The sequence below is a fragment of the Diadema antillarum genome, unplaced genomic scaffold (assembly GCF_040938485.1).
Source record: "Diadema antillarum isolate AM-2024a unplaced genomic scaffold, OU_Dant_1.0 seq00001234_RagTag, whole genome shotgun sequence".
Lineage (NCBI taxonomy): Eukaryota > Metazoa > Echinodermata > Echinoidea > Diadematoida > Diadematidae > Diadema > Diadema antillarum.
In genome coordinates, this window is record NW_027272022.1 from 1,875,295 (window position 1) to 1,898,997 (window position 23,703).

The window sequence follows — 23,703 nt, forward strand, 5'->3', positions numbered from 1 at the left end:
GCACACAATGTCTCGCCTATGGGACACATTCCATGATGAAATGGTTTTGAAATGTGGAGTTGGGATATTCTTGGAAAATTCATTTTCATTTAAAACAAAGATGAGAGAAAGTTGTAAATGTAGCAAATAAGTCACAGCTTGTTTTTTGTTTGAATGTTGGCCATTATACAGATATATGTACAACAAAGTGTGCATTATCAGAATTTGCAAGTAGCATGTCCATCTACCCTTTCCAGTAGGCCCCTATACCTTCATCAATGTTGTAATTAGGCAATGTAGCTGAAGATGAAGCATTTTCCTTTTGTGCATACATGTATCTCACATTTTGCTATGAATATAAAACCAACTGACATACGCTGTACACTGTACGACATAGCATTGTGCATTTACTGTTTACACATCAACTTCTTTTAAAAATTTCATAGAAAAAAAAAACTCCTAAGTGGCCTTTGATTCTTTTCATTTGCATACAAGATAATATTCAGTCATATGGTAGCTGCTCCATGTCATACAAGAGAGCTTTTTAATCTCCATGTAAACAAGTTATACATTGACATCTATATCAATTTCCGAGCTAATAATACTTGTGCAGGAATTAGTGAATGATTTAGTCGCTTTTTTATGTTTGCTGATTGACTGAGCAGCTAAATGTGAACAGTTTTAGAAATAGAGTGATGTCAGGTTGATGATGGATAGAGAGAAATGGAAGCAAGTAAGGCGAAGGAGGATGTGAACAATTGCCAAATGTGAAGGATATGTATATATATATATATATATATATATATATATAATATGTAGAGCTGTATATACACAGTGTATATATATGTAGATATACATATGCATTTCTCATTCAGCTTTGCTGATCCAAAATTGGCTTTCACAGACTAAGTTTTAGTGCAGTAACAGCGCACATCAGCGGGTGTTTTGCAGTTGCCATGGTAGCCTATTACTACAAGAGTCACAGGCACTTTACCCTTTTCCTGTTGCCGAGGGGGCGTTCCTTCAGATGCAAATAACAGCCCATGTAAACTTCAGCTGGCAAATGTTGGAGATACAGATAGTATCACTTTGCGTACTCCTGATTGCCCCTCTTGAAAATCACAGAACCACCTGCAGCACCGCTGAAATTTCCACACTTGTGTAGGCCCTTCGTCTGTTTGTATGTGGCGGATGTAGGATTGTGATGATATGTGTGTTCCTTTGCCTGGTTCATGTTAGTCCTGTGTCTTCCTTCTCTTTCAAGTTAACTCTCTCAGTCCTGTCAGGAACGGGTCTTGTTGTACAAGTCAATATGTTTTAGGCTAGTGGTCTCAAGAGGCTTTATAAAGTGGTCCACTGGTCTGAGTGCATCAATCAGAATTGATTACAACTATGGAATTGTTTAACCCTTGAGGTGAAGCCGAGTAGGCTTAGACTAGATTCCGTAGTCACTGCTTGCACACTATTCCAATTATACACATGAAAAGACATGTGCATCATCTGTTTTATAGAATGGGGGACAAATCTTTGCCAGAAATCCATTGTTTTAGTCATATTTGCTGTAATCAACAATGCTTGGCCAGTTTACTCGGATGTATTTGCTTTTGGCTTGCCATAGACGCAACGGTGCTTCAGTAATTACTGGATGCACGGTAGATTTACCGGTTGCATAGCTAGTCATTTCTTACTCTACTAGGTGCTTGAACGCATGCTGTTAAGTGTGCAAACTCTTGCTACTTGTTATTACTGGATGCATGGCTAGTTATCTCTTGCTAAGTGCATGAACTTCTTTGCTACAAGTGTGTGATTACAGGTGATAGCAAGTGTGTGATCACGATGATTATTTGATATCGAACGTGCAGCCAGTAAAAATTGATACACTGCTCTCGACCAATGAAATTGCAGAATTTTCTAGACCCATTCTATAAAATCTCCTTAGATAGTTGTGACAAGTTTGGACTTACTGCTTCCTTCATGGAGTAGAGGTTGGCATTGAGAGAAACCTTTTAGTAATCAGGGATTAACCCTTTTGTAGCCATTGTGTAAATATATACAATTGCTATTGTACATGACAGTTTTGCCATTGGCTACTATGGGGTTAACTAGAAAGCTTGTCAGCTCATTACTGTCAGGAGCCACATTGAAATGAGTTTTACATGTCCATTATGTACTCAGCAGTCTTTTCTACATTATGACTCTGTGAACCAGCTTGAAAGTCATTGATTGTCATTAATTCGTGCCTATTAAGATGTTTATCTGTTTACTATTAAACTTTCCTTGTTTTCCTTGTATGCTTTATAGCTCATTATCACAAGGGAACTTTTCATTGATGGCCTTAAACTCCTACAATTGTAGTACACATGTACCATGATATCCAGCTGATTTCCGTGGAAGCCTTCATTCATAATCTGCATTTTATCATATTCACCCTGAACTTGCCCATATCATTGAAAGTCAAGCATCCCACCCCTATACACCTACACACCAGGTTTGTTTTGAAGCATAAAAGAAGCGATTGCCTGACGAAATGCATCTGAATTCCTGGTACTGTTGCAACGTTAAAAGAGAGTTACTGCATACAGCTCGTAATGAGTTCATTCAGAGGAGGTGTAGGCATTAAACAGTCGTACTATTAGCTGTTGTGATATGTAACTCACTGGCCTTGAATCAAAGTATACCCATATGTGTTAATTATTTGTAACTTAGCATGAATGTGGCGCTGTGCCCATTTGAAGTTTTCATGTCACGAGCATGTTGTTTATCAAAGATTAAAGCAATTCATAAAAGCATATGACCACACAGTATATTCATGTATTTAAAGTGAAAGTAAAATTATATCTCTTTAAATTTGCATGTAAGGAATTTGTTTCATTTATATTGTTTGTTTGTTGTACATTGTTCCTGTTTATAGCATTTTCCATTTTCACTTCTAAGCGTTTTGAGCATGTGGATGTAGTGCTGTGTAAATAATCATTATTATTATAATTATTATTATTATTATTATTAGTGGTAGTAGTAGTAGTAGTAGTAGTAGTAGTAGTAGTAGTGGTAGTAGTAGTAGTAGTAGTAGTAGTAATAGTAGTAGTAGCAGTATTCAAAGGGAACATATTTTAAGCATACAGCTCATGGTATTGATGTTTGTTTTTCATTTTAGACTGAGATTGATTTATGGTAGGGGATCACTGTGCACAATTTATTACATGATGGGACACTTTATAATCCCATAGCAAGAGGAAGAAACGGATGGAAAAAGAAATACAGTGATAAGAAATCATTGACACAGTGGCATTATGAGCAGCAATGTACTAACTCCTTCGTGCTTTTCACTACCAACTATAAAGGTACTCTGATGTAGCCTATTGCTGCATTTCATGGTCATATGAGATCAAGATTCACTTCATCCTTCTTGCCAGGCTGAGTGTTTCGTTTAATGCATATTTCATAAGAACCATACCGCTTGGCACTTTTACTTATATATGCCATATTGGTGGCTGAGAGGATTTCAGATTTTCAAAAATGCTATAACACTTTTTCTTTCCCCTTCCAGCCTGCATACAACAATTTGTCGCTGTATAAAGTGCGCTTTGATGTGGAGGTTTAAAGCTTCTGGCAGCAAGCGATACCGAGAGTTTAGATGGGATACGAGCACTAGAATGGCATCCAGTTTCTCCTCTCATAGCTTGTGTACCAGCAACCAGCTTGAACATTAGTTTCCTATACTTCTTTGCATAGCATTGGGCAGTATTCCAACATGAAAATAAAGCATGACATTGAGTACACACTCCCCATAGGAAAAGGAGGAAGAAAGATGTCATATTTTTGTGCACAATATCCCACATGCCCATAAAATCAGTCAACACAGTGCAGAAGTTCACCTTGAGTCAATAAACATGAATGTTTGTCTTTTGTTCAAAGTGCAATAGACAAAAGTGTTGCATACAAGTAGCTACTTGTATCTATACCAACAGGAAGGGGGGGGGGGGGGGGGGAGTGGGTTAAGAAAGATACATGAATGCTATCTTGTGTGACATGTGAACTGTCAATACGCGTTTACACGGACAAACTAGTAGGATGTCAATCATGATCCATATACCAAAATTTTTGTGCCTGTTTTTATGGACAGAAATGTCCCACTAATTACAATCACGATAAAATGTCAACCAAACTGCACATGTCTGAAATCTGCTAAAATGAAGACCCTTTCCCTTGTGTTGAAGTGCTATTGTGATGTTCGATGATTGAATAGAAAATCTAATAGATTATTTGCTCCAGCATTCAGACACTAGCTGTGGTACAAATTATAGCACTATTTCTCAAATAATCCTGATAAATTCCGTAATAATCATAAGATTTCCTGAAACTTGGATTGCGATGCTGAACATGCTACTTGGTGAGATTTCTTATGCCCACACTGGCAAAAAAAGATAGACAGTTAAGCATGTAATTTCCTCGAGCAATTGTTTTCCATAGTTTCTCGGTGACATGACATTTGCTCCTGCAACAATTGCTCCAGTCTTATTTCTCCAAGGACTTAGGGTTAGAGTTGTGATAGGATTTTAGGATTAGTTTGACATGAGGATTAAGATTAGGGTTAGGATAATGTTTGTGGGTAGAATTTATTTATGGCTTAGCGTGCAGATATTTCATGGGAGCAATTGTTGCAGGAGCAAATGTCATGGAACCAGTTTTGACTGGTAACAAAGTGATATATGTATATGACATATTATATTACTGACTAGACATTAGTCTGACCACACTGAGGAAGGTCCGAGGACTACTTTGTATTTATCATTTCAACTGTTTCAGTATTCTGTCAGCTCAGACTGATGCAAAGGAAATTGTTCACACATATCATCACTATGGGCATTTTATATCGTTTTAAATTACATAGAAATCTATCAGTTATGAAGTGTCAAATAGAATAATAATAATAAGAAGAAAAGGGACCAATGACAATTATGCTAATCCACTACTATTTCTACTATGACCACTACTACAACTGCTCCTTATAGTGATGACTGATAGTAATGATGGTGATAGTAACAATCCAATATTCAGACTTTTGTTGAATTAGTCAAAATGATTAATTTTGGGCATAATTGTATGACTTAAAGCTTCATTTGCAAACTGATATTTACTTTAAAGAGCTGGGGAACAGGGTGGCACGAGGTTTGCTCCTGCGACATTTGCTCCGGTGTAATTTTTTCCAAGGACTTAGGGTTAGGGTAAGGGTATGATAGGCTTTTAGATTTAGTTTAATGCGCAGATGAGGATTAGGATTAGGGTTATGTTGTGAGTAGGTTTTATGTGTGGCTTAGCGTGCAGATATTTCATGGGAACAATTGTCGCTGGAGCAAATTTCATGGAACCAGGGAACAGTGATGATCACTTTATATGATGCAGTTTAAAGAAGAGATGTCAAAGTAAATGACTTGCTATCCTTGGCAGGTATTGATTAAGAAGTTTTCAAAGACCCAAGATTCCTCAAAGGGACCCGTATCAGTTTAATGGGCAGGGCATATGATTGATATTATGTGATTACAAAGTCAAGATAATGCAAGCGAGAGTAGAAACAGAAACACTGCAACATAAAAACCTAATATGATAGAGGCCTAATGTTTGATGTCATCCAGGGTATCTCCTGGTATCTATGGCGACATCTTCCGAGGCCAGCTCTAAGTGAAATGCTCCTTATTGCTTTAAAGGGATGGTATAGTTTTGGTTGAGATGGGGATTCAGATTTCAACTTTTTGCAAGATAGTTAGAAACCACTTATGAAATATTAAAGAGCATACAATTATTCTAAGATGAATTCAAAGTTTGTTGTTTATTTATTTCAAAGTCTGTTTGATGAAAACTGGTTTTGAAATGGCTGAGATATCATAAAGTAAAACAAAGTTGTCCTAATAAAAGGTGGGTCCCACCTTTCATTGGGACCTCTTTGTTTTTGGGTATCTCAGCCATTTCAAAACATATTTTCTTCAAATAAACTTTAAATTCCTCTTAGAATTGTATGCTCTTTTACACTTCATAAGAAGTTTCTCATTATCTCACAAAAAAAGTTGGAAACATGAAACCCATCTCAACCAAAACTATACTATCTTTTAAAGCTAAAGTGTTGTTTTGGATGGGCCAAGAAATGAAAAAGTAATCCTCCCTCCCCCAATTAGTACAGCTTGACGATTAACTCCCAATCCATGGTGCTTTGTTAGGACATCAATCCCATGCTCGTCATAGAGGTACACTTGTAGTCCACTATGTGTTGATATGAAGTATGTATTGTGCATTTATATTGTCAGCTTCAAAATGTTTGATTAACTGAGCAGGATTCAGATTTCAGATCTTCAGGAAAATTTGTTTTGTTTTGTTTTGTTTTGTTTTAATGAAAGTACAGCTGTCATGAAGAGCATGAGGGTAGTGAATAGAATGTCTGCACTCAAAATTGCATGCAGTGCGTTAGTGTTTGTGCTGTGGTAAATGTGTGTTTGTTGTGTTATCAGTGTTGTGTGTTTGCGTGTAACGTGTGTGTACATGGTATGTGTTGTTGGGCACATACAGGAAGAGCTATTGACGTTTAGTTTTGATAGTGCTCAAACATTTATAAGAAGCTCCACACAGACTAGCTTTAAGTATTTCATGTCTCAGATGCATCGTGGGTAAAAGCTAGCGGTGTAGCCAGCAAATGGCTTTTGTTATTTTGCACACACACACACATACACACACAAAAACGAAGTTAACTCTCCTTGTCCCGAAAAGATTAAGAAATTTAATAGAGCGCTCATCTTTACCCTAATGTATGAATGTAAAAAAAAAGGGTGGCACTGATGAAAAAAGAAAGCCTTATATAGCACTGATGTAAAGTAACAGCAAAAAACTTGATCAATTCAGTGATTTTGTGTGACACCTTTTATGGTCGTACCTGGTTCAGACCAGGCAGACAGTTGCAATATTGACATCTGATACTGTATACACCATATATGAGGCTATTTTAAATAATTGGCGCATCGGAACTTCCCAACAATTTCGTAAGTGGTTAAATTCGTGATCGTGGAGTACAACTGTACTGAATAAAGAAATGTATACGTGTGCATCATGGTCATATCGGGATCAGAGTCATTATTTTTGCGTGTCTTTAATTTCACGAATAGGACCTGACTTGCGAAATTAGCAAAAATAAAAACCTCGCAAAATATTCAGCGTATACAGTATGGTCTTGTTAATCAAGTCAGTGTGATTATCAGTGACACAGTAGATAACCCTGAAGGATGTCAGAATTTTGTCTGCTGCATTTGGTGCTTTAGTAAATCATCAGGGCGGTGAGAAACATTCCAGGCAGTGAAAAAAAAAACTTTTGCTCAATCATAGTAGAATAAAACTTTCTTCACTCCAAGATGTTATCCTTTCAATTTTGAAAGCCATGTCCAATGATTTGTGTGTGTCAGACTCATTAGATTTCATACTTTACTCATTCTACTTTTTCGTAGGATAATTGGTATTCTGTTCCAAATGGATTGTGTTTTCCCTTCAGTGGTTGCAGAGAGTATAAAGCTATGTAGACTGATAGATGATTTGCGGAGCTAAATTTCCCATTTGTCCATATTTCTGTCTGTGGCATTAAGTAAAGTTTATAACAGTCCCATGTGGTTGCAAAACTTTTGTACCTGGCAGCTTTAGAGGATTTACTATGTCCTTTCATTAGCTGATCCTCTTATCATTATCTTTTATCTCCTTTTTGCATTGACAGTATCAGACATTGGTGATGTACCTGACGGCCTGCCACCAGAACCGGTGGAGACCACCCTGGTGACAGCACAGCCGGTCGCACGTACAAATGGAGATGAGTCGTACATCCAGCTGGACGAGTGCAACACGGGTGACAACCCCTCGTCCAACCACCAGCTGCCTCCGAAGGTCAACGGCCAGCTGTCGGCCGCCTTGCAGGCGCAGCAGCATCAGAAGAAGTGGGACACTCTGAGCAGCACGTCAAGTAGCGCACCCAGTGATACAGCGCCCTCTCCACCGGAATCCAGACCAGTGTCGCAGGTTGAGGGCGCTATGGATATTTATGATGTACCTCCAGCCCAGATAAGTGATGCCCCTCCTGTCCCGCGGAGACCTAGAACGGAGGAGTCCATCTATAAAGTGGTCCCAGGAACAAAGGATCCAATGAGCTACAAGTTTGATAGGCAGATCTCTTCTGCGGGCAGTAGAGGGTCCTTTTCAAATTCGGATGACACTGGTGGGAATTCTTCTTATGATTTTGTGCGCGGGTCAAGCGAAAGGAACTCAGGCATGATGTTTGAGAGTACCGAGAGTGATGTCATGGAGTCAAATTACGATGCACCTCCACCGAGACCCCCACCCCCTCCAACTACTGACGAGATCTACCAGGTACCTCCTGTGAGGGGCAGTGTTGACCAACAGCAAGAGAATACCTATGATATTCCACCCATGTCCCCACCAATTGAGAGCACGTACGATGTCTTGCCAAGTCCGCTTCAAAAAACCCCAAAGCAGCCCATTCCCTCGCACCTGAGGCCGTCAGAACCACTCAGCAAATCCACCGATGACTTGGCGCGGTCCTTTGAAGAGATCTCTCAAAACAATGCGCATCAGTCCTTTGCGAACGGAGACCTTGAACATTCTACCTATGACCCTGTGCCAGCAATGGACCTAAATTCGTCCATCGGGTCGAACAGTTCATTCAGCATGTTCAGGGACATGGGCCCGGCTTCGGATGCCATGGAGGCCCCTCCTCGCCCCGCCAAGCCCTCCTACATGTGCACACCCACACCTCCACCAAGTGTGGACGAAACCTACAGCATCCCGCCTCAGTCCAACCACCATATCTCTCCCCAAGAGGTGCGCAGGAGGTTGGGCAGCATGGAGCTAAACAGTGGGTCCACCCCTCCCCAGAAGAACAGTCCACTCCCACCAACAATGGGAGGCCAGCACAAGTGGCTAGAACAGCATATTCCCGTGGGTTACATCAACACCAAGCGCTCCAGTTCTTCCATTGCTGCTAGGCCCAACTCCCACATGCCGCCTGGTAGAGGCTACCTGGCCATGAGGTCCAACACGTTGGCTGGTGGGAGAGTAGCCAGTGGTGTGCCACTGGGCTTTCAGAATGGCCAGAGTGCCTCCCCAATAGGCCAGCAGCAGCAACCTGGTAGTTACATGGCCATGCAAGGTATAGTAGTGCACTCTCATTCTTTACTCTCTGGGATCAACCTGTCTGCAAGATAAGAAGATGAGAATTGTTATTAGGAATGCATTAAATTTACTGGAAATGAACGTCCCTAAATGCACACCTTGAGTCAGAAGCATTTCATTTTTATAAGACCCTTTTCTTTTCATCTCATGGCATCCATACTTGTTCTATGGTCATTACTACTAAGTCCATTGCATTCCTAATTTTGCCCCAACAACAGGTAATGTTTTGAAGTATTGGGTATACTTTCCATTCAAAAGATATGTTCATATACCAAAGTTTAGCCAACTTAGAATATGTTCACACCACATTGATTTCAGATCTCGCTAGGGCAATGATTTTGTACCGTAGCTAAAGTATGTTGATTCAATGGATATGTGTATGGGTCATTGTACAGGAAGCAGCGAGAGTCCCAAGATGGGTCTGCCTCTAGGGGGCGCCATCACCGAGGACTGCTACATGCCCATGCAGAGTCAGAACGAGGCCAGCCCAGACATGTACACCAACATGAACTCCCAGGTTCCCTCTGCCGCCCCAGCCGTGCCCCGACGGCCGCCCCGCCCCAGCACCAGTTCAACCATCAGCATCTCATCCACGACGAGTGGCGACAGTGTGCCGCCCCCTATTGACAGGAGAAACAAGCCCAGGAGTACAGACTCTAGTATGTCGCTCTACGTAGTGTTAAGTCTACCTCTGAGTGCACCCTCCACTTACATGATTTCACATTCGGTGATTAGTAGCCCAGCTGCAGATAAAGCTTCACTGTTGCTCCTTAGTCCGTTTTATTGGAAAAAGATAAAATTTCACCTTCCTGGCCCATATGAAACAAAAGTTTGATTGCTTTATGTATACCTAAAGATTGACTGCAGTATGTATATAACTAAAGATTGATTGCAGTATATATAAATTTTAATTATGCTTCATTATCAAACTGACGATCATGAGAGCTTGAATGTTTAGGACTGCTGTGTAATCAAAAGTGGTATCAATCAGAGTGTCTTATCAGTTAGCTATTCTTTCATATTCATTGGATTGGGAAATTAAATCTCTTAATGTGACAGTTATGTGCAGCAATAATGTATTCTACCAGAAAGTGAGAGTGTTATTATAATATGTGTCCAAACCATTACATCATGCATTGCAAATGAGAACTACAGCTAGCTTACTGTATAGACCGTATATTATAATGAGTAAATTTTTAGCTCACCTGAGCCAAAGGCTCAAGTGAGCTATTGCGATCGCCCTTCGTCCGGCGTCCGTCGTGCGTCGTGCGTCGTGCGTCGTGCGTCGTCCGGCGTCCGTCGTGCGTCGTGCGTAAACTTTTTACATTTTCATCTTCTTCTTGAAAACCCCAAGACCGATTTTCATCAAACTTGGCAGGTAGCATCCCTAGGGGGTTAGGAACTCAATTTGTTAAAATGGGCACCATGCCCCACCCAGGGGGCCCCCAGGGGGGCCTAAACCCCCCAAAATTAAGGAATCTGTAAAAATCTTCTTCTCTAGAACCAGAAGTGATAGAGCTAAGTTAATACTATGAGTTAGTACATTGATGACTGTAGTTTCAAGTTTGTTCATGGCAAAATTAGGGGTGCCCCCCTTGGGACCCAGGGGAGGGGGGTGGGGAGGGGTTCTAATGGGGCCTAAATTGTACATTTTCATCTTCTTCTTGAGAACCCCATTACCCATTTTCACCAAACTTGGCAGGTAGCATCCCTAGGGGGTTAGGAACTCAATTTGTTAAAATGGGCACCATGCCCCACCCAGGGGGCCCCCAGGGGGCCCAAACGCCCCAAACTTAAGGAATCTGTAAAAATCTTCTTCTCCAGAACCAGAAGTGATAGAGCTAAGTTAATACTATGAGTTTGTACATTGATAACTGTAGTTTCAAGTTTGTTCATGGCAGAATCAGGGGTGCCCCCCTTGGGACCCAGGGGAGGGGGGTGAGGAGGGGTCCTAATGGGGCCTAAATTGTACATTTTTATCTTCTTCTTGAGAACCCCATGACCCATTTTCACCAAACTTGGCAGGTAGCATCCCTAGGGAGTTAGGATTTCAATTTCTTAAAATGGGCACCATTCCCCACCCAGGGGGCCCCCAGGGGGGCCCCAAACCCCCAAAATGAAGGAATCTTTAAAAATCTTCTCTAGAATCAGAAGTTATAGAGGTAAGATAATACTATGAGTGAGTACATTAATGACTGTATTTTCAAGTTTGTTCATAGGAGATCAAGGGGTGCCCCTCTTGGGGGCAGGGGGGGGGGGGGTTGGTTGGGAAGGTCCAAATGGGGACCTGAATTGTACATTTTCATCTTCTTCCTGAAAACCTCATGATGTATTTTCATCAAACTTGGCAGGTAGCATCCCTAGGGGGTCAGAATCTCAATTTATAAAAATGGGCACCATGCCCCACCCAGAGGGCCCCAGGGGGCCCCAATCCCCCCCCCCCCAAATTAAGGAATCTTAAAAAATTTGGGCCCTTATTGTACAGTTTCATCTTCTACTTGAGAATGCCTGGTCAAATTTTGGTAGAGCTGTGAATAATTTAGATTAGTGACTGCGTGAAAGGTGAACTTGCGATACTCAGGTGAGCGCTAGACCCGCGGGTCTCTTGTTTTTTTAACAAGTCTAATTTTTTGTGAATCGGGACTTTCTTTTGCTAGTGGTCAAATTCATGATTACAATGTACAGTGTTATCAGGTACCTTGTTATTGTACTGTGTACTGCATACCAGTACTTGTCTTGGTACGCGTGCACATACAAAATTGTAGCATTCATGTTGGGATCAGTGTTGATATATTCAGACTTTGTGAAATTTGCAAAGAGTATACCAGACTCACAAAATTTGTTAAAATAAAAACTTGCCATATATGCAGTGGTCTTCTGGATGTGCCAACCTCTTTTATTGTATTCACCATTATTCATGGTATTATTCCCCCCACCCCACCCCCACCACCAACCAGGCATCATCAACCCAGACATGATTGGCATGGAGGGTAGCTTCTATGCAACGGGACCGGAGCTTCCGCCAGACTTTCCCGTCCAGAACCATCGCACCAAGAGCTTCAGCAGGAAATCGTCAAGGTGAGATGGGCAGGATGCGGTTGCCGTGGTAACATCCATGGCAATGTCTATGCCTTTTGCACCAAGTCCATGCCATTGATCTTTGCTTGTTAGAATCCTTCCTTTGCGCATTTTGCACATCTCAAGTTTTAAAAATGCTTTCCTATCATTCACAAGTATCACAAAGCCTTTCCCATGCACTTTTATTCAGTCATAAATTTTTGCTAGTCTACCATCAGGATGAATGACTTAAATGTGTATTTGTTTTGCCATGCGCATGTCTGAGTAACTCTTCGAGAAAAAGGGAAGTCCTCAATGTATGAAAACTTTTTTGTTACATTTGCATGGTTGACTATCTTAGCAGTGAACCATTTACGACTTTTCTTTTTAGTGCTCAGACACTATTGTGCTTGCAACAGTCTTTGACAATCAATATCAAGTAATAGGTACCTGTCCCACACTCAGCCCCGTCTCACTGTATGTATTGTCCATGGCACCTTTACGCATACAGTGTAGATTTGTTTTCATTTATTTTTTTTCATTTCCTCCGCCAATGTTTGGCAGTACTGTAGGGCACACTGGGTGTTTGCAAAGATCGAAAGAGTCGATGTTATCTTGTTCAGTCCTTTTGTAGTATGGTCTAGTAGTTCCCCTGTAAGATTTCCCTTTCGTTCAACTCTTTGTGTGCTGTGAATGCTGACTGGCTGAGAAAATCCCGTAGCTTAGTCATCACACCATATAAGTCTTGTGATACCATTACATTTCTTCCTCTGTCATTCTTATTTTAATCAACAACAACAACAAAAAAAGAAGAAAGAAAGCTTGGACATAGCATCATCGGTGACTGAACTCTCACACTCAATATAGATGCAAACTGTTTTCAGATTAATTCCGTATACACCGTATATTTAGCGAGTCTAGTTTTTCACAAATCGGGACTTCCCAACGATTTTGCTTGTGGTTAGATTTGCAATCGTGAAGTACGAAAATGGACGGAGAAATAATGAAGTAAGTGCATCCATTCACACAGTAGGTACGCTGAGACTTGTGTCTACTATACTACTGTATATTATTTTCATGCACCTTGTTTATGTACTGTGCACTACAAACCAGTACGTGTATGCGTAGATGTTGCATTCATGTTGGGATAAGAGTTGATATTTTCGTGTGTTGTTTAATTTACAAAGAGCACCTGACTCTCGAAATTCATGGAAATAAAAGCCCCACAAAATAAATGGTGTGTGTATTGTATCAGTGAAAGATGCATTGCCCTTTGCTAGCTCCACACTCACAGTCAGTCTAACAGCAATCTTTATTTTATTTTTGATAGTAATTGCGGGAAGTGAAAATTACGTTCTATTTCTTTTTCCATGGCCACGTTGGTTTTGGGTTTTTTTCTCGGACCTTCCTCTTTAAAATTTTTGTATTTTATTGTTTTGTTGTTGTTTTTTTGCTCCATGAACTAAGAGTTCTTTTTTTTTTCTCGGTTCTGTCCTTTTTTTTTTTTCTTGGTACTGTCCTTCAAATTACAAACAACATTTTATGGTGTAGTTAAAGTTCAGCTTTTCCAGGTCTTTTAAGATATTTAGTAGATAGCAATCATTCCTCAACAGAGTTTCTGACAATGGACAAAGCTTGTTTAGGGGAACCCCCTGACAGCGTGATGTAATATTCAGTGCAGAAGAGGAAATTTGCCTACAAAATAGAAACAGAGGCATTGAAACCATGTTATATGCATTCAAGGTTGCATCTTATAATGCATTGTTCAACTTATTTTTCTCCCTTTTTCTTGTGTGAAACTAATGGGAATCAAATTTGGAAGTTTTAGGGGTTTTTTTTGTCATTACTGCTAGTAAAGGAGTCAATATATTTAGTGTTCTGAAATGAAGAAATGGTCGCATTCAGCAGTTTCTTTTAGAACTTGTGTAAAAACTTCATAGCTTGAAACAACATGAAATGTGCAAGCGTTTTTTGGTGCATAATTATGACTCTGTACTGAAGAGTGTGGGAGGCAACATGTCTTCTGGTTGTCTGTCAGTCTTTCCGTCCATCTCACCCAGATTTTGCAGTTTTGCAGATTTTGTCATTTAAAAACAGAAACAAGGTCTGGGGATTTTTTGTAATGCTTTGGCCCAGGTATGCTTCATGAGGTGTAGATGCGCTGAGTTGCTTTTGGGGGAAATCCTTTAGAGCAAAGCTCAAAAGTCATAAAACCTCTGGCCAAACATGAATGGAAAAGGTGAAATTGTATGGTAGTTCTGCAAAAAATAGAAAGACATGCCTTGACAACACTTCAGCTGACCATGCTCTTTAGGGTGGGATTTCACGGAGCACGTGAACGATTTGCGAAGGACGCGAATGGCAAAATCCAGCATTCGTATTTTAGTCTGCAAAAGTTCGCCAAACGGTCGTGAGCGTTCGGAAGCGTCGTCAGTTGTTCGCGAATGTCGTTTTTACTTCGGCGAGAATTTCAAAAAAGTTTGAAATTTTTTGCGAACCTTTTCCGCACACTTGGTCGTGATTTGCTCGTGAATTGTTCTCGAAATTGTCTTGAAAGCTTCGTCATATGCGCAAGACCTTCGCAAGACACGCGCGATGTTCGCAAAATGTTCGTGAAACCCCAAACAGACTCCGAAACTTTGGAGAATATCTCGCGTATGTTACGCGAAATCTGCGAAGTTTTTCCGATCATTTTACGACGTAATTGCAAACGGTTCGCGTACCTTTTGAGACATTCTCGCGAACGTTTAGCGCACGTTTGGGTGATGCATGACTTATACGTTTTCTGCAGATAAAAATTGTAGAATACATCTAAACATCAAAGAATTATTAAAGGACAAGTTCACCTTCATAAACATAAGGATTGAGAGAATGTAGCAATATTAGTAGAACACATCATTGAAAGTTTGAGGAAAATCAGACAATCCGTTCAAAAGTTATGAATTTTTGAAGTTTTTGTGTAGTAACCGCTGGATGAGAAGACTACTGCAGTGTATGAATAACTTAGATGTCACATGCGTACAACAATATAAGGAAAATATAAAGAGAATTTCACAAAATTCCATCTTTTGAAAAAAGTACATATTCCCTTGACTCGTTACCGACATATGTTAGGGGTAATATTATTCCCCCTGCTTTTAGAAAGAGACAAGTCAAGTGCTCTTTTATTATGCGAAAAAAGTGAAAATATGTTGAATTTTCTTTACATTTTCTTTATCCTGTTGTACGCATATGACTCACAAGCTGTAGTAGTCTCCTCATCCAGCGGTTCCAACACAAAAATTTTAAAAATTCATAACTTTTGCATCGATTGTCCGATTTTCCTCAAACTTTCACTGATGTGTTCTACTAATATTGTTGCATTTTCTCAATCCTTATGTTTATGAAGGTGAACTTGTCCTTTAACAACTATAGTAACAAAAGAAATTAAAGACTAGCAAAGATAAAGAGATGTTTGATATACAAAAAAATCGCAGAATACACTTAGAATATATCTTAACTATGTAAAATTTCATTTGAACTATAGAGATTATGTGTCGGAGGAACTGAAAAAAAAATCAAATGCTCCTTACTATAGTGGAGATAGGTATTAAGAAAAAGAATGTAGGCAAGCACACGATAGAGAAATGAGAGAAAAAGAAAGGAGAAATAGAGGAAGAAAAAAATTCAACTCAAGACAGCTTCCACCTCTCCTTGGGTACATTTTCTCCCATGATTATTGAAAATTTTTCGTTGTTCGCATTTCCGTCGCTTGTTCTTCGTGTACGTAACATGCTGTACTTTAGCAATGATACACACGACATTCGCACATACGTCGTGGAAACTTCGCACAAATTGCGCAAGAATAGTTTTCGGCTTCATTGTCGGAAAACATTCGGAGAAAAACTTTTCCGAATGTTGGATTTTGTCATTCGCGTCCTTTGCAAATCGTTCGCGTGCTCCGTGAAATCCCACCCTTAGTGATGTCAGTGGACAGATGGGATAGAAATTATTCAGTGATTATTTGCATAATTTGCATATGATGGTGGTAGTAGGGTCAAAGGTCAAGATTAAAGGCCACCAAGATGATGTTCGAATTCCATAGAAGAAAATCCAATGATGATGGGGCTTTTTTTTTTTAAAGGAAAGAAATTAATTGGAAATATTTTCCTTTCACTACAAGGAGTTAAAATAAGCTTTGCCTAGATGAGGACGAGCCCTGAGTATACTCGGGCAAGTGTCTATGGGAAATGCGTGTTGTAGCAAAATCAAACCGTCCTGAACAGGTTAAGGGTCTCCATTTACTGGTTTTCACAACCTCATGTGCCCCACTCGTCATTATCATTGTCATCATCTCTCTCTTTCTTTTCTTTGTATGAAGCCGACACCGGGATTCTCCGCCCATTCCCAGCACCCCACCACGCCCCCACCGGAGTATCCACTCTTCCAGCAGCTCCCACCCGGACCACTCCCAGCTGATGGTAGACCCGTACTCAGTGCCCCCATCTTCGGCAACATCTCTGGTTGACGATGCCTACGTCTTCACGGACGCGCCGCCTTCCACAAAGCCCAGGATAGAGGTAAGCAGTTGAGAACAGCACCTCCTCTGTAGCAATGGCTGACAATGGTGACTGGAACTCAGAATGAACTTGTGTCCGCTACTATATCCCAATGCTCTGAAATTCCTTTCAAGTGCTTTGCTGGGAATGCTACAGATTACTTCATACTACTGTACTTGCCACCCTGTGAGAAGTGACCATGTTATTATGTAGTTGGTAGATTTGTTGTACCTGGCAGGCAGATTTGTTATGCCTGGCAGCGCAAAAACAAAGCAACAACAAAGCATGCACAGACTGTACTATTTTAGATTTTGTAAGTGGCATCCAAGGCCAAGACACAAATGGCTTTGTTTACTTCCACCCCTAATCCCAGGGTGCTAGAAGCATTGTTAAGACTTGAAACTAGCAGAAGGTCATTAGAAAGATATGAAAAATAGGCATTTACAAAGTATGGAAGTCACTGTGCCCAGGATACAGACAGTGTAACTGCTCGAAACAAGACGCCAGCCAAGCTGTGACGTAAGTCGCTGGCTTAGCCAAGCCAAACTTCCTCCTATGGGCATTAATGTGTGTTTGACAGTCCTCTGAGCATCCTGAGTCCCAGAGAGCAGTCTGTGTTTATTATCCATTTTAAGATCAGCATCCAAGCCTCAAAAGTTTGCAGATTTCCTTATATGGCTATCTCCTGTTTCTGCTCCACTATCAATGAATTCAAGGAAGTACCGCCAATGTTGCAAGCCCCCAAACCTCCTCCCCCACTCCTGTCAGAAAACTTTTGCTAAGATGACAGTTGGTTGCTGAAGAAGATGTGATAATTCTCAATTTCAGTAGAGAAATTGATGTGTCCTTTTAATTCTTTTATCATTTTGTTTGAAACCAAAAAGCCTGATTCCAATTTCATACAGAGAAAAGAATGCCTGTGGGCATACATTACATTCACACCAAGAACCCAAAATTTTTGCCTGTTATTTTGGGGTTCCCCTATATACCTTCCCCATCTATTACATAATATTTCACAAAAAGTGTAGAATTACTCCCTTTAATCTGTTCAGAGGAATTTTCAAAATGATCACCAGTTTTTAGTCTCCATGTCAGACATATATTTTATGACACTGTGTAAGCTGCCATGATTAGATTTTTTTCTTTTCTTCCTGGTATGCCAGAAGTTATATCAAAGCCTTTGTAGATGCCTTTGTAAACATTGTAGTGGGCTTGTCTATATCAGGCTGTTGGTTATTCATTTGTTATTATGAAATTTATACAAAGTAATATATGTTTATAGGATGCATTATTTATGGCTGGCGATTGATGTCTTAATGTTATATAAACATACAAAAAGTACAACATTTTGGTAGTATTGTATGTGTTTGTGATGTTTTCTCATGTGATTTTTATATGGAGTCAATTAAACTAATGATGTAATACAGTCTGCAATGTTTATAGAGGTAGTAAACAGACAATAGGTACTTGCAGCTTGTGATAGTTTGGCTGGTCTTGTAGACGTTGTCATATCTTTTCATTGCACCTTCTAATGCAATATTTACAGCAGAAACATCATTTTCATCTTGATTTTACCCAAAATTCCACAAGCACCCAATGAAAATGAGATGAAGTTTGCCAAACTCCATCATATGTGATTAATTAATGGATAGAAGATATTTTGCTTTGGTTTTTAGTTTATTATGCATGCAATGTTATTACCATCCTTCATCTATTTATTACATGCTATGATATTTCCCATATGTGACCCACCACAACAAAAAGATCCGAAAGTCACTGACGGCTGAGTCAAGAAAATCTAGTTTGAAGTCAGATCATCAAAATCAGTCAGAACCACCGAACTTCTGTTGTTGGCATGATGTTGTAGTCTGTTTCGTCTATCATCTGCCAAATTTTCGAAGCTATTCAAATGAAGGCAAGAAATTATCATTTTTCTGGGCCATGATTTTCTGACTTTCAATGGAACAGTAATGTGTCCAAAGATTTGAATGTAGTGCGGCAGATAAACTCCGCCCCCAGCAATGAGGGAGTGATCTTATTGGTCAGTGCGTGGCATCCTGGTTACTGATTGGTCATGCGTAGACCGCTGGCACTAAGCTTGAATGATCATGGGGGGGGGGTGTTGCTATGAGTGGACCTTCCATTGTCAAGAGGTGAAAACTGTCTTACCTCCCCTTGATCACGATTGGGTTGGAAAGAAAACTTTGAAGGCGGTTTTCTTGAATGCGGTTTTCTTGAAATGCTGATTTCCTAGACCACTCAACATGGTCTCATTCCGCAACTGGCTACTTTTATGAGTCATGTTATATATGAGATTGAAGCAGAAGAGTAAGGGAATAAAGCCATGTCATTTTCAGAAAATCGACCTCCCTCGACTTTCGAATCCTTTTGTTGTAGCGGGTCACATATGATTGCAGAATTGGATTTCTAATAAGATCCAGTGATAGATGTATTTTTCATCCATTGCAAGTTATGACATCATCAGTTTGGTGTTTATTTTGGATACACTTGTTTTCATCTCACCATGTTATATTGCTTTAGTTCACCTGCTGTTTCTTTGTGTACCCTCGCACATTAGCCTTCCTATCTGTTTTTGTTTGCTATGTACCACCACAGCACGACATGCACCAAGATTATGTTGCACAATCACTCAGCTTTTCAAGCCATTCTCAAGTACGGAACTATTCAATGTTTCTTTTTTTTTCCATGGGGTTTAAGTGTACTCAAATTTCTGCTTTTCTCTCTGAACTTGCATCTCCTACACATATAAAGAGGCATGGATATTTCCCTGTCATTAGAGGCATATTTTTTTTTTTAAATCCTGTTCGGAAAGGAAACAGCTGTAACTTCTGTGCAAAGTGCATTCGCCTCATGACAAAATGATTTTAAGAATTATATCGGAAACAGATGCAGCTAACCCAAAGATGGTGTAAAGGGAAGCTGTTAGATTCAGCATTCATTTTAATCACATGCATGATTTGTGAGATTTCCGACACATCACAAGTAACATTTGATGCATTGGGAAATGGGAATCAATTATAAAGGGCATTAAAGTCCTCAATGAAAGAAATACAAATGAGTTTGCAATTTTATTGCCAATCTATAAGTTAGCACATTTAGTTTGAATGGTAGTATATCCACCTAGCCTATACTGCCTGCCCCTGTTAGTAAATTTTATTTTCAAATCATATGCAAACCTGCCTGCAAACTATAGCCACTTAGTTGTTGTTGTTGTTTTTTTCTTTTTCAAGTTAGGAAAAGGAACTGATGTAGAAGAAAAGAAGGTTGATGAAAGCAATCGCTGGTGTTGTCCTGTGTGCTGTGGTACATTCAAACAAAAATGTTCTTCTCTTTCTCTCTCTTTTCTTCCCTTGCCGTGCACTATTTCCTCTCGGGATTCGTCTCCTCAACCGTCATCCTCAACATCTTCATCCCACCCCCTCCTCCACCTTCCCAAATCACCAATAACCTGCCACTTTCCCCCTCTGCAAATATGACCAACGACAGTTTCATCATTTTCAGACGCGCCACGCCAGCATCGATTCAGCCATCCACCCCCACTCGCCGACACTCCCACCCCGCAGCCACACCGTAGAGTACCTAGAGCTGGACCACGACAGCGACACCCAGGGGAGCAGCGCGCCCCCTCCCAAGGCCACCTCACCCAAGGACCAGGTGGAGTACATCCATCTTGATCTGGAGAAGACTAAAGCACTGCAGGAGGTGACTCAAAACCGGGAGGAGTGCTACCGGCCTAAGAACAGTGACTCGGGTACTCTCAAGAAATGATGCCATCTCTACTGGTGGTGGAAAAAAATGAAACATTATTTTGAAGAAAAAAAAAATGAAAAAAACAACAACATAAGAATATTAAAGATAACCCATTTCTCCTCAAGTAGGTTTCAACACACCTTCCTACGTATGCAGTGTGCACACATGTCGGCTCTGCCATAAAACTGTTCATGTGAGTTTCGTATTTCAAAAGCTCTATTGTAATGGGGATTGGGCATTTCACATCTCTGATGACCCTCATGCATAAGTGGCATTGCATATTTATCTGAACAGGCAGACAGGCAAGTGTTCATATATCTGTTGAACATACCAATGAAAGAATCATTTCTTCTGTTACTGATATCATCATACTGTTTTTTTATGCATAGTTTTTGATATTCTACTATTTCAGAAGCATGATTAGAATATGTTTTTTGTATGGTTTATTCATATCTGCAGTACAAACTTTAACCAAGGATTTACAGTAAAAGATATAGTTAGAAACAGCTTCTCATATCAATATTCTGTTCTTTAATAGCAAAGTATAGCATATCTTCTGCATGCCAATTTTCATTCTCCATCCATCTTTGGTTTTCATGTTATCCTTTGTGCTGTGAAGGTGGCAGATGTCTGTGACAAATCTCTGTTGGGGTTCTTGAGCTGAATTTTGCTCGTTGGAGTTTATGTTGGAGTTCTGGCTCAGTCGATGGACAACTGTCTGTGTAATAAGGATTTCCTCTATGAGAGAAAGTGGTCATAAAAGGAATAATAAAGCTGAAAAAGTGCAGAATGTGATCGTGAGAAAGTTCAGGCAAACAAATGTAACAGTTCTTTTTGACCATTTAAACATCAGATCCTTTGTACAACTCACAAATAGCAAATTTCTCCACGTTCCAATGGTTTTACATTTGACTGTATTTTTTTTTTTTACTTTATATTACCAGTACATATTATGCCATTGGTATTCTATATGACTGCATCCATTGTAAAATATCACAGATGTTACAAACTCAGTTGCCAGCCTGTCCAGGGCAAGTAAAACTCACAATTGGGCAAGTGATAACGAATGCTTATTTACCTCTTAAATGTACCTGTGCTCATATGCCCATTTGGGACTAGAAGTAGGTATATTTCCTATAATACACAATACATAGTAAGATTTTTTTGCATTGGACTAGGCTTTGAACAACTTTCTCTGATATGAAAATAATGTAAGCAGGGGCGGATCCAGGAATTCTGTAAACGGGGGGCGTGACTGATATTTCTGGTGCCACTTCCAAGTTTCATTTCATTGTTTTTCTTTTCATTTCTTTTGTTTTTTACGAAAAATAAAGGGGGGGGGGGCGTGCGCCGGTTGCGCCCCCCTCTGGATCCGCCACTGGTAAGTTTCTTCCAATGAAGGGAAAATAAATCGCTCCACTTTGTTTTCTTCTCTGTGTGTGTAGACATGGAACAGTCAAGGTTTTATCAAGAAAACATCATAGTTAAGTAACCCCTTGATGCCATGCTGGTCACTTCATGGGCATTTAAATGCTCTTCCTTCTCTGTTCATGCAGTCATCATCACTCAAACTATTTCTGATTTATGGGTTCATTTTTCCATGCCTGCATGACTAAGCAAAAATATTCTTGGCCAAGTTTCCGGCATCATCACTTTCATAATAATATTTTGTTTTTCATTTGAATGGAGTTCAAAAGGTGTGGTTGAAACAGAACCAGTTTGTTTGAAAGAGCAGAAGGGGAGAAAGAGGATTATACAGTGATTCTGAATTACTCTAGAAGCAGGAAATATTATCATCAGCCATGTATAGTGATTGATGATACTCTTTGTCTGTGAGAGTGCTTTTAATTTCCAGGCCTTTGACGTACCAAAACTGTTCTATTCTTACAAGGACTCAGTAACAGTCTTGAATTCAATGGAAGACCCCGAATGAAAGTTGTGAGCAACTTAGAACAAAATCATATCATCTCCCTCTATATCAGTTTCTCCTTCAGGCTATGATCGAGTTGATAGGACATCACTGTCTAACCACAGATCACATATTTAGCTGAGTTTCAGTCCTTTTTTTTCCCCCATTATTAACTTCCTGCTTCATTGTATGCCTTGATACAGAGTTCCCTCTTCTTCCTCCCAGAGCACGGTGTAGGTTCTCTAGCTTCAGTAAATTTGGAACCAAAAGTGATTGTCCTGGGCTATGATTTGACACACTTCTCGGTAGAACGTTGCATCATAGCCACAAGATTTTTTTTATATAAGCCATGAAGTATTGTCAGTCTCTATAATGATTCTGCACTGCAGTGATAAAAACAAAAACCAAAACCAGCTATCAATTTGTGTTTTCTTCTTCTTTTTTTCTTGGGGGGGGGGGGTTTGAAAGAATCGTAACAGCAAGATTTAGGATTAATGTTTGTGCAACTTAAGCTTTAGATTAGGGGCCATAATCTAGCTTATGCATGCTACATAGACCAGGATTGTATAGAGAAAGACTGCAGCTGAACAGAGCAAGTTTAGAGAGCTGCTTCAGAAAGTGGAAGTGGTTTGAGCTAAACATTCAAAAGTATGAGTCTGTTTTAAATCACGTTTTGAAAAGAGTCTGAGGACTTTACAAGTGTGTCGGCAGAAGATGAAGTAAAGCCAGCATTGGGTTACCTAGATTGTAAACCTTTGTGATTGTTTGACATGGGGAGTTGGTTGGGAGCCAGTTGAACTGGAATTATATGTTTGATATCAGATAATGATTATGGGTGTAATTATTGTGACGAATTGGATTCCCCCAATTCTCTCTTGCATGTCATCAAAACTAATCAGGCCATTCCTAGAAGCTGCAGCTTTAAAGGGAACATAAACCCAAAGAGCAACAAAAATTCACTTTTCTAGCATTATCAAAGAGCATTTGACTAACCGCTTTCAGAAAGCAGGGGGAATAATTGCTGCCCTTAACATATGTCGGTATCAAGTTGATGGAATTGTAATTTTTATGAAAAATGAATTTTTGTGGAATTTTACTTATGTTTTCTTTATATTGTTGTCCACTCATACGTCATAACCTCTATTAGTCTCCTCATCCAGCGGTTCCAACACCAACACTTTAAAAATTCATAACTTTTGCATCAATTGTCCAATTTTCCTCGAACTTTCACTAAAA

At 39.9% G+C, this 23,703-nt stretch overlaps 1 protein-coding gene across 2 annotated transcripts in view; it reads left to right on the top strand.

The window, feature by feature from the left end:
- LOC139745111 (uncharacterized) overlaps nt 1–22,913 on the top strand; it is a 75,216-nt gene extending 52,303 nt beyond the window's left edge. Inside the window, exons 3-7 of one of the 2 annotated variants that reach the window (XM_071655532.1) lie at nt 7,724–9,169; nt 9,588–9,851; nt 12,150–12,270; nt 16,610–16,808; nt 20,295–22,913. In XM_071655532.1, coding sequence (XP_071511633.1) covers nt 7,724–9,169; nt 9,588–9,851; nt 12,150–12,270; nt 16,610–16,808; nt 20,295–20,576 — 2,312 coding nt within the window. In that variant the 3' untranslated portion in view covers nt 20,577–22,913. The remainder of the gene's footprint in view (nt 1–7,723; nt 9,170–9,587; nt 9,852–12,149; nt 12,271–16,609; nt 16,809–20,294) is intronic. The other variant, XM_071655533.1, reaches the window with a different exon arrangement.
- The last annotated feature ends 790 nt before the right edge of the window (nt 22,914–23,703 follow it).